General features: G+C 38.5%; 1 protein-coding gene across 3 annotated transcripts in view; it reads right to left on the bottom strand.

Moving 5' to 3' along the window:
- The window catches only part of nkain4 (sodium/potassium transporting ATPase interacting 4), a 90925-nt gene that overhangs the window by 22192 nt on the left and 53978 nt on the right, over positions 1-14755 (bottom strand). For all 3 annotated transcript variants that reach the window (XM_007228967.4, XM_022663525.2, XM_049462732.1), the window contains exon 3: positions 10550-10630. In XM_007228967.4, the coding sequence (XP_007229029.3) occupies positions 10550-10630 (81 nt within the window). The remainder of the gene's footprint in view (positions 1-10549; positions 10631-14755) is intronic.

Raw genomic sequence — 14755 nt, forward strand, 5'->3', positions numbered from 1 at the left:
AAACAAACTTTTACTAAATTTCCTATTCATTCACAATCCTAATTAGATATGCCCATAAAAATAGCAAAAGAGAACACTTTTTTTATGAGTAGTATCGAGCAAACAGTCGGAAGCACCAGATAAAAAACAGCAGAAGCACAAAGGTTTCTCTTTTGTTTCCATCACATTTAGCGTGATTAGCCTATGACTGCATCTGGTACTTTAAGGGAAGAACCCTGTAGCTCCATTTCTAGGCTGCATTTAAATAGGTAACCCCTATTGTATGGCAAAAAATGTAAGATACAATAAATATTCCAAAACATACTATTGCTAGTACTCATTAATATTCACAGTGTGCAACACAAACTTGACATATATTTTCTTTTACAGGTTTTTCTCTACCCCTTCCTTTCTACAGAGGATGGACTAACCTAGGTAAGTAAGTAAAGGGAGAGAAAAAAAAAAAAACTATTTCTGGTTGGTGGACTATTGTCAGTCTATTAGTGACACTGAGGTGTTTAAAAGCTCCAGCAGGACTGCTGTGTCTGATCCATACTTACCAGCAGAACGCACACTAACAAACAAACACACAACCACCACCACCACCATGTCAGTGCGACACTGCATTGCTGAGAATGACCCTACCACCAAAATAATACAGAACTATAAGGTGAAATTAAAATCCTATTAATTTCCCCAAAAATCTACAGTGCGCCTTATATTCCAGTGTGCCTTTAGTATGTGTTTTACCAGTCAGGTTGTAAGGAACAGTAAAGCTACTCCGCTGCAGTACAGCGTTATAAAAGTGTGAGTTTTCAGGAAAGTTTCTCCAGTATTAAGGCTGGATACACCAGCATTAGCTGCTATCCGCAGCGCTAGCTCTTTCGCCATTCAGAGGAGAGTATTTTGGACTGTAGTCTGCATGTTTACCATGTTAAAACATGCTATACTGGATGAACCACTATCTGATAAAGCTCTGGGTTACTGCAACATTCAGGGTTCCTCAATCTAGTGCTATCAGGCAGTATTTATGTTCCGCTAATGCTGCAGTTAGCAGCTAATGCTAATGCTAAGCTGGAGAAACTTCACTTAAAAACTATTGGAAATCTAAGCTTAATGTAATTAAACGGAAGCGTTAATCTGTGTAAATTAATATTCAGCACTCGTTTGACTTTTAAAGAAGATTTTTTTTAAAGAATTACTGTTTTGTTTACTTAGGTGCTTCCTCCAGCTTTCCTATTAGAAGTGAAACATGGCATAATCCTTGTTCACTTCAAATGTAGACATTTTTACTAGTGTGGCTTAATGTGCCTTGTTATATGGTGTGCCTTATGTATGAAAATGTGCCTTACAATCCAGTGTGTCTCATAGTCTAAAAAATACAGGAGCTGCTCTGTGGTGGTCTTTTGTGAGATCCTGACCACTAAGGAAAGGGGTAAAAGGAGGATAATAATAATAAAGTATAAAGTACGCAGAGAAACAGATACAGAACTAAGGTATGTAATTCTAGAACTATAAAAAGTGTCCTATATAATCAGTGGAGCTGATAAGACAGTATTTGACAGTAAGTGCAGTACATATCACCAACAGAAGCAATGCAACGCTTGCACTCCATAATAACAAAATACATGCATAATTTATCAGCTGCTACCTCACTGACAACAAACGTGTTCCATCTCACACATACACACACACACACACACACACACACACACACATATACGTTCACACATTACCACTTTCACTAACAAGTAATATAACTGCACACTGTCCGGATTTAATCCCACTCTGTGATTCTGTTAACATGCACTTCAAATAAAGGTGTTCTCCCATTAAGTTTCCAGTGCTGATCCAGTTCTGGGGCAGAATGTATGAGGTTTTATGTAAGTGTAGATAATAACTGTAGAGTTGCAGTTCTGCAAAGTGTAAATTCTAATATAATAACTGTGATGTTTTGTTTTTTCCTGAGCTTGCAAAAATATGCAGAGTACAGAAATACAGAAAAGCTCCAGCAGAACCAGTACATTAGTACTGAGGCATGGGCTCTGGTGCATTATAATACTTTAATAACATCATCTGTATTGCTGTCAGAATGTTATGGAGCTCGTCTATGCAGAGTGTTTTCAGTATCAGGGGAGATGGATATGAACTCCTCAAGAGCAGCATTTGTACAAAACCAGTTAGGGTGGTGCAATGTATCGGTTTAGCATTTGAAACAAAATTACAGTTCACACTTTGTGAATGTTACCGTATTTTTTGTGCACCGGATTATAAGGTGCGCCATCAATTAAGGTCTATTTTCTGGTCTTTCTTTCATACATAAGGAACACTGGATTATAAGGCACATTTTAGGAGACACTATATGGAACTTCTAATTCAGAAGGTCTCGCCACTGGGTGGTGGGGTAGGGGGGTGGTAGACAAAGTTAAGTAAAGCTAAGCTAAGTAAACAAAACTGTAATAAAAAATGACTTTCTTTTAAAGTCAAGTGAGTGCTGGATGTTAATCTACACAAATTTCTCTCCTGAAAACAGTTTATTTGCCGCCCAACAGCGCTACACTGCGGAACCCTGAGTGTTCCGGTAAACTAGGGTGATATTAGTTAGCGGTTCATCCCGCATAGCTTGTTTTAACACGGTAAACACGCAGGCTATAGACTGATATACTCCCACTGAACAGTGAAATAGTGGTTAGCGGCTAATGCTAATGATACTCAAGCCCCGGTATTTGAAAACTAAACTGAAAATACTGTACTTGTGCTGGGTTTACATGTGGATGGGAGTAAGGAATGAAAACGGGTTTCACAAACAAGAGAGTGAGAGAAATACATCCAAGGTAAGGTCCCCATTGTTTCTATTTAAAGTTCACAGCAACAAGAATAAAAGGTAGTGAGTACTATCTTGATTTAACATTAGTTAGTAAAGGGTTAACTTTAGCTCCCCTGCTGTCTAAAACCCGACCTCCTTCTAGCAATGCCCTTAAAGACTAATCCCTAAATCATATTTGTTTCATTAATAGCTGTAATGTGATCCTTTATAGTTGTGAAACATACCAGTGCTGCTTACAATTTTTATAAACCTTTCCTCACCTTTAAAAAGTGCTTTTATTGCAATCATTTTCACCTCTGCAGCACCCTCACAGGTTTAGCTGTGCTATAGCCGAGGTGTCCCTGTACTTTGATACGCAGACACATCACAATATGCAAATCAGTCACCCCTGGTGACGTTCAACCATCTGTATCTCATCGCTATCAGAGGCACAGTGCTCAGAGCCCAATCAGCTCTCCCTACTGCCCCGCCCCTAAACCCATACATCACCCAGTGCCCCTGTTAAACAACTACACCCATTTTTTTTATATATCATGGAGTTATATTAACTGCCTGTATCTAAAACAGTGCTGTATGCTGTCCTCACAATCATACACAAAAACATAATGAAGAGTCTTCATTAAAGATCAGTCTGTATTATCCCTGACAAAGTATTTTCTGGAATCTCCCTGCCAAAAACTAATGATAATAAATGAACACATCACTGCAGAATGAGCTTCAGTGAGCAGTATGGATGTGTGTGGGGGGTTCAGGGAGGAGGTCGATACAGGCTGTCTGGTCTGATGGCATACTTAATCAGGACTGTGCTGTGTGACGGACAGCCACAGCCCGCCACTGCGCATGAGAGAGGACCACCTCACCAAAACACCTCCATCAATTACGGACAGGAAAATAGACAGGAAGAGAGAGAGAGACAAGAGAGAGAGACAAGAGAGAGAGAGAAAAATACAAGAGAGAAGCATGGGCTTTCCACAAATCTCATCTTTTATATGCGATGAATATTTGGCTACTATAAATATTTAGTCAAAATGGCAAAAACAAAAAGAAATTATTTATACATAGCAATGCAGTTTTCGTTTTTAATGTAATCTTATGTATCCATGCTACACAACAATGGGTGTCAGATTTTGGCACAACACCTCTTTTTGTTTTCTTTTTCTATTGTTGCAATGGGTGACAATAGCCTCAACAATAGATCTCTTGCTGTAATTGGCATTAGAGTGAGGAAAAAAAGTGTTTTTACAGTGCAAACGAACCAGACCATGGTTCTGCTGATCTGGTCTGAGAACACCTTGTTTTGGTCTGTCAAAATATTGCTTATGTTTCTGGTTTGTTTGGTTTACAGCACCTTTCACATCTTGATTTATGGTGTGTCAGTGTGTCTTTGCTATCGTAACGACTGGAAAAGTACGCATTGGGCAGCTCGAAACACTTAAAAGGCAAGAACTTGCTCTCTTAATTAATCATGGGTGTGTTTTGGGTGCACTCTGACTTTGGCCATTGCTATTTTAACGGCGCAGCGCTTCTTAGCAGAGGAAACGGACCTTCAGTCTGTGTTCAGTCTGTATTAAAAGAAAGCCAAGTGTATATTTTAATTACATACAATGATGTTGTGTTATTAAATAATGTAATGTAAATCTCTGCTTAATTCTGTATGTAAACATTAATATTTTTAATAATGGTAGGTTGTGTGTTCCTTATACATTTAAAACATAAAATCTTTCTTAAATCTATTAAATATATATTAAATAAATTATATTATTAAATAGATTTTCTTTTTATCCAATAATCTCCCTGCTTGAAACTTCTTTTTGACAGGAATTGTAGTAAAAGAGTCAGTGTAAGGTCATAAAAGCTGGTGGGATATGAGATTATTCGCTGTGGTTTGAGGGTCAGAGGGAACATTACTCTAACAGGGGGTTTAGAATGTCCTGCAGGATTATACACTGTCTTTGACACCAGTCCTGGCACAGTCCTGGCACAGAGCTGGCACAGTCCTGGCAGAGTGCAGTAATTTTTGGGGGTGAAGGTGGTGTGGCTGAATGATGGGGTACAGAGAAAGAGCAGCTGGCAGCGAACAGACTGAAGCATTAACCCAACAGATGGACCAACACACACACACACACACACACGGAGAGCAGGGGGAGAGACAGCTAATAGAGGACTCACACCTCATACACTTACACACACACACACACACACATACACACACACACGGAGAGCAGGGGGAGAGACAGCTAATAGAGGACTCACACCTCATACACTTACACACACACACACACACACACACACACACACGGAGAGCAGGGGGAGAGACAGCTAATAGAGGACGCACACCTCATACACTTACACACACACACACACACACACACACACACTCCACACATGCAGCCAATAAAAGGAGGAGGAGGGAGGGTCAATGCTGTTACACCAGCTCATCAGCATAAAGTCACACAAACACACACATACACACAGTAATATATGAACACACACACACAACTCAGCAGGTTATTCTATGTAATGAATATTCATTTATACACACTTCAGCACAATTGACTCAGTCCAGATTTTGTATATACGTGTGCCCAAATTTCCCACATTTTATAAAACAAACAGGACTGACTGACCGACCATGTCTCACACTATAAACAGATACCAAAGAAATTAGAAATTATGTGTACAATTTTCTTTATGTAGTCTGTATTGTACTTCACTGTGTAATTGTGAAAATAAAAGTGTAGAAGACTTAAAAATGAAGAAAACCATGCCTCCCTGCTAACAATAGGGGTTAAACTTAGGCTTTACTATTATTATTGTTGTTGTTTTTATATATATATATGTGATTAAAAGCAAAAAAAATGGGTTTAGGTTAGGATTAAGATTAGAGTTAGCAGAGCTGGGGTTAGAAATGTGGCTACTATGGTTTAGATTAGGGTTTAAATTAGGACTAGTAGCAACACTTAACTAAAATACCACAAAAATCAATGTCTATCCATACGTGCATGTGCCTGTGTGTGTGCCTGTGTGTGCCTGTGTGTGTGCCTGTGTGTGAGTAAGAGAGTGGGGGTAGGGGGTTTGAAGAGTGACAGTGTGTTGGGTGGGGGTGCGGGGTATAGTAAATGCAAAATAGGCAGAACACTGAATAAAGGAGAGAAAGACAGAAGAAGAAGATGAAAGAAAGGCCAAAATATCTGAGAACAAGACTGGGGAGGGTTTGGGTGTAGAGTAAATTATAAGAGTAAAGGAGGCAGTTTTTTACTTTACTGAATCTCGTTGTGAACTGCAGGACTTATACCTAGACACTTTAAACTGTAAAGCTCAAGCAAGCTGATTGGCGTCTGACTATGGCGAGTACTTATGCCACACAGGCACATAGGAGTTGGAAGACCTGCCTACTTCTTTTTTGTCAGTAAATACATAAAAAAAAACATAGTGAAAACATATGGTCCGAAATGTGTTTTTTTTTTTATAATCTGCCTTCATGAGTCATTTAATTATTGACATAGGGGGGCTGCATACTTTTGAATGTCATATTTTTCAGCTTTTTATTTGACTAAAATGTGAAAAAACATGTATTATTGTCATTTTACTTTACAATCATTTGCTAATCATCTTGATCTATCGCGAAAAATATCAAATAAATATATTTAGCTTAGTGGTTGTAAGGTGACAATATCTTAAAAACCTCTAGGGTATGAATAATGTTGCGAACCACTGTACAGCTCAATAAATATTGCCCATATCAGTGTAAAATTCCCATTAATTTATTGTTGCTCATTCATTGTTATCAATTTACTCTCAAATAGCATTTCTATCAGTAGATCAGGTTCAGTGTAAGTAGGTGAATGAACGTGGATTCTGAGTTTAAAGATGAAAGGCAGTCACATTAGTGCTCTTACAGCAGTGCAGTAAATTACAGTGAGTTCACATTCTTCAGCCAGAGGCTGGGAGTTTGTTTCCGTGACCTGTCAGCACACGTAAGGCCGAGTGCGGTGGGTTTAACGCGAGCTCACAGCTTTCTCACGCAGAAACACCTGAGGGGCATTTCCCCCAATTCATTTCCACATAAAACGAAAAAACATGCTGTTTATTCAGCCTTTATACAGTATCAGAACACGCCTATTCACAACTGTGTTACTGAGACTGCAGATCTCAGATATTTTAGTTATCGATTATCCTACTGAAAACTACTTTGATCAATCAAGTAATGAGATAAAAGCGCCATTCCAATAAATGGGGGCCATTTGCTTGTTGTAAATTCATTTTAGAGTCATTTTAATCTTTTTTTCAACTCTGAATCTATACACATATATTTAACTATTCAAAGCATGTACTGGTCAAACTCCGGCAGCTTTACTTAACTTTTAGGTTAAGGTTAAGGTTTCTAAGCTAAAGATTGTTACATTTTTCTCAGTCCACTAATTCCTTTGATTTTCTCTCAAGAAAGAAGTCTTTATTTGAATACGCAGTGAACCATTTCTTTAAAATAATTGATATTAATGACAAAAAGATACTTATTTTTTAAGAATAGCCAAACCTGAAACTGATTACATTTGTTATCATGTAATTTAGTAAAACACTTACTCCTGTTACTGGCAGTTTCTAGCATAGAATTAGCAAAAACAGCTAAAAACAGCTGAAAAAAGCTAAATGGTAGCTAATGCTAATGCTGTTTTAATCACATATATTACTTGTCAATTAAGTCAATGTACAGGACACTATGCTTAATATTTGTTTTTTTTCTTAATTTTATTTCAAATTCTTTCTATTTTCTCCCCAATTTACACGGCCAATTACCCAACCCACTCATTAGGACTCACCCTTTCACTAGTAATGCCCCAACACATCAGAAGGGTTAAGACTAGCACATGCTTCCTCTGATACATGTGAAGTCAGCCACTGCTACTTTTCGAGCTGCTGCTGATGCAGGATTGCCGAGTAGCCAGCGTGTTTGGAGGAAAGCACAGCGGCTCGGTTCCGATACATCAGCTTACAGACGCCCTGAGCTGTGGACATCACCCTCGGAGTGATGTGGGGAGAGAGCGCCATCTACCCACCGGAGGGAAGCTGGGCCAATTTTGCTCCCTCTGACGCCGGCAGCTTGATGACAAAGCTGCATGAGCTGGGGTTCGAACCTGCGACCTCTCACTCATAGTGGCAGCGCTTTAGACCGCTGGACCCCTCGGCGCCCCTCTATGCTTAATATTAAAATGTATTTTAAAATTATTTTGTGTGCACATTTATACATGTAGTTTCCTGGAGATAGAAATGGCAACAATCCTGCGGAATACGCCAAAACATTTTTGCTTGGTTAAAGAGCAGTTATAAATACACATGTTGACAAGATTCCAAAATAATGACTTATATAAATAAATATATATGAGATATATTTAGACTTTAAAATGCACTCATATTTGATAAATTATTATGTGATCTGTTTGGTGTTTTGACCCTTTGAGTAATTTACACCATGGGTTGTGTGTAGAGGCGGTGCATGAATCGAGCGCATCGATTCGAGAGTCTATATATTCCCTATAGTCATATACAATACAGTGATAACATAATTAATATGACAAGCATGTAAAAACTTGTGGATTAGCTAGACTATTTAGTGCAAACTGAGGTTAAAACTAAATCAATTTTAAGGTTATAACAATTCCTTTACCTCACAGGTTTACTTTAACTCTCCAGTGAACCACTAACCTTAATATGTGTTTCTGAATGTTGCTGGAGGAGCCCGTTATCTGTTAACTGACTGCATAAAACAATTCCAGATGCTTATACCTGCTATTCAGAATACTGTTAAAACATGTTCCTGTGTTATATTTTTATCCACACTGCCCACCTCTGCTTGTAAATATATGCATCTCACAGCCTAAACACATTTCTAATCTAAAGATCAGAAAAATGTTCCCTGATCTGCCAGCCAACATCTGCATAATCACACGGATTCAGATGCCAAGCTATGCAGATTAACCTGTGCCAGCAGCTCAGCAGAGACTGCTGAAGTCAGGCGTTAAGACGGAAACTTTCAAGAATAAAAGCCACGTGTTTGGAGATCAGTGTTGGGAGTAACAGCGTTAAAACTAACGGCGTTACTAACGCCGTTACTTTTTTTCAGTAACGAGTAATCTAACTAATTACTATGACTGTAACTATAACGCCGTTACCATTTCCGACACCCCGTTACTGCACGTTACTTTAGCAGCTCTATGAACTTTTTTTTTTTATTTCGCTTTGCCCTGGTTAACCCCTCCTCTGTCCGGTGAACTTGAGCTTCTGGCCGCTGTGCCTGTGGGTTGGCGTGGTGAAGTGAGGCACAATTGTGACGATTTGCGTGCTCTAATCAGTTCAGTGATTGCTGTGGACAGCCCAAGTTCCGATTTAAGGACGTTAAGCTCTTTTTAGCTGCTCCGGCTTTTGTGGTGCTGCTGCTTTCTATTTTAGAGTTTAGCTTCTCTGCCCGAACCCGACCTGACCCGAGGACCGACCCGAAATCAGGCTCCTATTTTTATTTTATATAAAGCTCTGGTGTGATAATCACAATGTTGCTAAGTAACCAATTATTATTGTTCACTAAAGCGAACGAAATAGCGAAAATTGAAAGTGAAAAACATTTGTGTTAACTGAATCTAATAAAAACGGTAATTAAAAGGAAAAACATAACTATCTCGAACTGTATTTTGTGTTTATAAAACTAACTAAAACGAACTGAAATTACTGATAGAATACCCTCATTTTTGTGTTTAATTTATTTATAAGCGCTGTTGTACAGCGGAGTTGTACAGCGGGAGTTGTTGTGCCGAGCGCGCGGCACTCGTGGTCCGTTAGTTCTTGTGTAAAGCGCTCGCGCTAGCAAGCCCACCCTAAAATGAACAGAAAAAATAAAAACAAAATAAAATTAAACTATAATAAAAATGAAAACTGTAATCACGTAGCTCTGGGCGCACGTTAACGCCTCCGCGTTTGACTTGCAGCATTGTGTGTAGCTGTTCTTAAAAATCATTTAAATTAAATAATAGTCTATGTTACAGTGTTAATTAACATAATTCTGATTATATTTCGCTCATTCAATCAGCCCGAAAACAGACAGTTTATGGGGCGGATCGGGTCAGGCTCATAATGACAGTTTATGGTTCGGGCTTGGGCAGAATGTGCACGGGCTCCGGCTGGGTCGGATTTTTTGGGCAGGATCTAAGCTCTATTCTCTTTTGGTGAAGCTGTTATATTAATACCATTTTAACGGGCATTAAATTGTTGTTTTTGTCCATTATTTTGTTTTATATATACATATTTCTTTTGAGTGTGGCTTGGTTTGTTAAATTTCATCCCCAGACGCGTTTTTCCGCTTTTTTCTGTATTACAAGTTTTAGTAATTTTCTTTGGTTGTGTGGAGAATTTCGTTTTATTTTTTTGAAATTCGTTAGATTATATTTTTGTCAACATTTTGGGTTTATTTTCGTTTGTTATTTTTTGTTATTTTTCTAATAATAATAGTAAATGCATAATTGATTTCCTTTTTTTGACGGGCGAATAATAAAAAGTAACGCGATAGTTACTTTTACTGGTAACTAATTACTTTTATAGTGGAGTAACTCCATTAGTAACTCAGTTACTTTTTTGGAGAAGTAACGAGTAACTATAACTAATTACTTTTTCAAAGTAACGTGCCCAACACTGTTGGAGATAAAATCAATGATGCATGATGTTTTTACTCTAGAAGCTCTAGAGTCAGACTCTTACCTTAGAAAGTCCTCCCACTTCCAGATAAAAACAGATGAGGAAGACGTTCCAGGCCACCCACACAGCCGTCCACACAGCATACTGAAAAATACACAGTATAAAACACACATATTTACAGACATGCTCTCACACGCTAAATACATAACCCACATTCCATCCTACAGAAACAAAACACTGACTGTGTCCCATTTTTATGCTCATTTTAAAAAATGCAGGTTAGTTGACAGGTTAAAACACTGAATTAGGGATGCACATATTATTCGAGCAGGCAGGGAGAGAGAGCAAACAAACGGCAGGTTCATTTTTACTTTCTGCTCAAATACATAAGGTGCACTTAAAATCCTTTATTTTTCTCAAAAAACAACAGTGTGCCTCATAATCCGTTGCACCTTATGTATAAATATTACCAGTTAGGTTGTAGGGAACAGTAAAGCCACTCCTCTGAAGTACAGAGTTATACAGGAGTTTCAGTTGGAGCTGTAGTAGCATTAGCTGCTAAAAGTGCTAGGTGCTAGCTTTTTCACCGTTTAGAGGTGAGTATATCAGACTGTAGTCTGCGTGTTTAACATGTTACAACAGGCTACATAGGACGAACTGCTAGCTAATATGCCCTGGTTTACCGAAACACCTAGGGTTCCACAGTTTAACCCTGTCAGGCGGTTTAGGCACTAATGCTAGCGTTAGCGACTAGCCAATAATGCTAATGCTGCACCCAGCCTTAGTGAAAATCTGGAAATCTAGGCTTACTGTAAATAAACAAAAGTGTTTTACTCACCCAAATAAACAGTTTTTAGAAGAGGAATCTGTGTAGATTAACATTCAGTGCTCGTTTGACTTGTTTTTAATTACAATTTTGTTTAGCCTGCACATAGCTTGTTTTAACACGGTAAACATGCAGACTACAGTCCGATATACTCACCTCTGAACAGTGAAAGAGCTACGCTGCAGTTAGCTAATGCTAATACTGCTCCACCCTGGAGAAACTTTACTAAAACTCATTTATAACGCTGAACTTTACTGCTTCTTTATACCTGACTGGTAAAATTCATAAATAAAGTGCACCGGATTAATAAGGCGCACTGATGATTTCTGGGAAAATTAATGGATTTGAAATGCTCCTTATATTGCGAAAAAATATAAAAAATGGTATATTCTTTCTTAGATTTGAACATTTTAGCTTATTAGAGAGAGACTTTTGTTTAAAAAGTCACACAAAAACACAATTTTATGCTTTCACTTTAAAGGGGTGCTTGACCCCGTTAACAAAAGGCTAGCGACGCCCTTGAGAACAGCACTGCTGAGGTAAATGTAGGTTTATAATAGCATTGCTGAGGTAAATGTAGGTTTAGAATAGCACTGCTGTTTTGTTGGGATGTTTAAGAATAGTAAGACAATACATTTAGGCAACAGTGACCAAAAAGGGCAGACTGAATGAAAACGTGAAAAAGGGAGTTTGATACTTTGTATTTGGCATTAAATTAAGCACTCAGCTAAAGGCTTTGTCTCATTGTGACTAAAGCTCTTAATTTTAGCACATCTCTAATTATTCCATGTTTTCCCAGCTGTGCAGATCACTGACTTAAATGGTAAAACCATTAAAGAAAACGAGTTTTTCTTTAGTAGTGGCAGGAAACCTCGAGTACAAGAGGACACTGTTGGGGGAGAAAGCTCAGCTCAAAAGACCCTGCTGAGAGCTTAATCTTTCAGAGAACATTTGAAAATGTCAGAAGGGTATTCAGTAAGACCTCGGCGAGTTTATTCTCATTTCGTAAAAAAAAACAAAAAAAAACGCTGTAACTGGAGCCGAGAACAGAGAGCGGAATTAGATCATTAAAAACTGCGCTGACATTTCCATAACCATTATAGTAACAGAATGACCAGCGATTACTGAGCTGAGCTGATAAACTCACAGCTGGACCAGAGTGAGAACAGGTTGTGGTTTCGGATGACAGTAAAGTACAGCCTGAGGCAGAATGACTTCCACCTCTCAAGTAAGATGACCTGAGATAAGCTAATGTGTTTTCTGGGGAAGGCTGAACTCTAGACAGTGTGAATCAGCAGCAAGTCATCATTATATGTGAGCAATATACAGCTTAATGGTTCAGGGTGGGGGTTGGGGGGGGCTGGGTTTAGGGGGTGAACAGAGAGATACTGACATGTCAATGCAAAACTCTCTCAGGATTCTCAGGGGTATCACCATTCTCCAGCAGCCCGTCACTCCGCCTCTCCTCTCCAGAGTCTCAGACTTTTTTTCCTCTTTTCTACTGTTTCTTTTACTAGATTTCAGTCTTGGTTTATGGTTTTAATTCATCGTGAAATTAGGATTAGCCCTCTAGTAGTAGTGATACAGGGACTAACCAACAACAGAAATAACAGCTCATCAATATATATGCAAGACATCCTGCATCAAAATCTGCCGTCTCTTTTAATAGAGCTTCAAACTAACATTGTTCAGCAGGACAATGCTCACCTACACACACAGCAAGGGTTTTCCAGGACTGTCTCCAACAGATTTCAGCACTTCCTTGGCATGCCCGGTCACCAGATATATCTAATGCTAATCAAGCATGAATAGGACCAGCTGGGATGCCAGCTTTGACATTCTATGAGTGTGCACGATCTACAGACATCTGTGCAACATCTGTGGGTCAATGTGCTGCAAGATGTTATACAGAACCAGTATATCTCCATGCCCAACCGTATCTCACTTGTATCCAGGCTGGAGGCCTTAATAGTTCCTCCTTGTATAGTTTCCCCAGTAAACTTATACTTTACTCTAATATTGTAATCACTTACAGTACTGTGCAAAAGTTAGGCAGCTAAATATATTGTACTAATCCATTTATCTCTGCAATAAGAGTGTTTTTGCCTGAAAAAAGCACCACATATGATTTGAACAAATGCAAATAAACATAAATACAGTAAAAAGTAACAAGATAAGCTGATAAACTCAAAGCTGGACCCAAGTGAGAACAGGTTGTGGTTTCGGATAACAGTAAATTACAGCCTGAGGCAGAATGACTTCCACCTCTCAAGTAAAAAAAGCATCACATATGATTTGAACAGATGCAAATAAACATAAATACAGAAAAAAGTAACAAGAAGGTCTAATTTTAACTAACTATGTATATCCTGTGAGCCAAGCTGAAGAATACGTTTACTTCCAGATTTCTCCTGGATGCTCCTCAGCCAGCATGTGCATTTGTTCAGTTCCATCAGCAGCTCACCTGATGTAACATTAGTAAGCTTTGATTTATCAAACCAGCTGTTGATATGATGAGAACTAGAAATAACACTACTAAACTAAAAAGATTAGGAGATGTTTTAAGGAAAACAGGGCTGTAAAAGCTCTGCTTTTTTGTAAACGTCCTTCTGCTTGTGTTTCACTGAGCTAATAAACCTTTACTGCCCAGATAAGAAGCTTTTTCTTTACTTAAATACCCACAGGTACCTAAAACATTTGCACAATACTGCACATATATCATCATTAAAGTTACACATATTAGTGCATCTCAAAAAATTAGATCATTAAAAGTTCAGTTCAAAATGTGAATCTCATATTTTATATTTATATTAAACACAGAGTGGTTATTTTAAGTGTTTATTTGTTTTACTGTTAATGATTATGGCCTACAGCCAGTGAAAACCCCAAAATACTTTTGGCAGTGTGGGCAGTGTGCCAAGTCCTGCTGGAAAATGAAATCCACATCCCCATAAAGTTGTCAGCAGAGGGAAGCATGAAGTGCTGTAAGATTTTATGGGAAAACACTGCACTGACTTTGTACTTTAAAACACAGTGGATCAACACCAGCAGATGACATGTCTCTCCAAACAATCACTGATCATCCGTAAATTTCACATTTCATTTGGAAATCGAGGAAGCAGATTCTGGAGGAAGAGTGGAGAGACACACACAGTCCAAACTGCTTGAGGTCTAGTGTGAAGTTTCCACCAATCAGTGATGGTTTGGAGAGACATGTCTGTCATCTGCTGGTGTTCATCTGCTGGTGTTGATCCACTGTGTTTTATCAAGTCTAAAGTCAGTGCAGTTTTGTTTTCCCACAAAATCTTACAGCACTTCATGCTTCTTCCCTCTGCTGACAACTTTTATGGAGATGCGGATTTCATTTTCAAGCAGGACTTGGCACACTGCCCACACTGCCAAAAGTATCAATTGGTCTTATATAATATTTTCATTTTCTAAAA

Source organism: Astyanax mexicanus, chromosome 13, assembly GCF_023375975.1.
Source record: "Astyanax mexicanus isolate ESR-SI-001 chromosome 13, AstMex3_surface, whole genome shotgun sequence".
NCBI lineage: Eukaryota > Metazoa > Chordata > Actinopteri > Characiformes > Acestrorhamphidae > Astyanax > Astyanax mexicanus.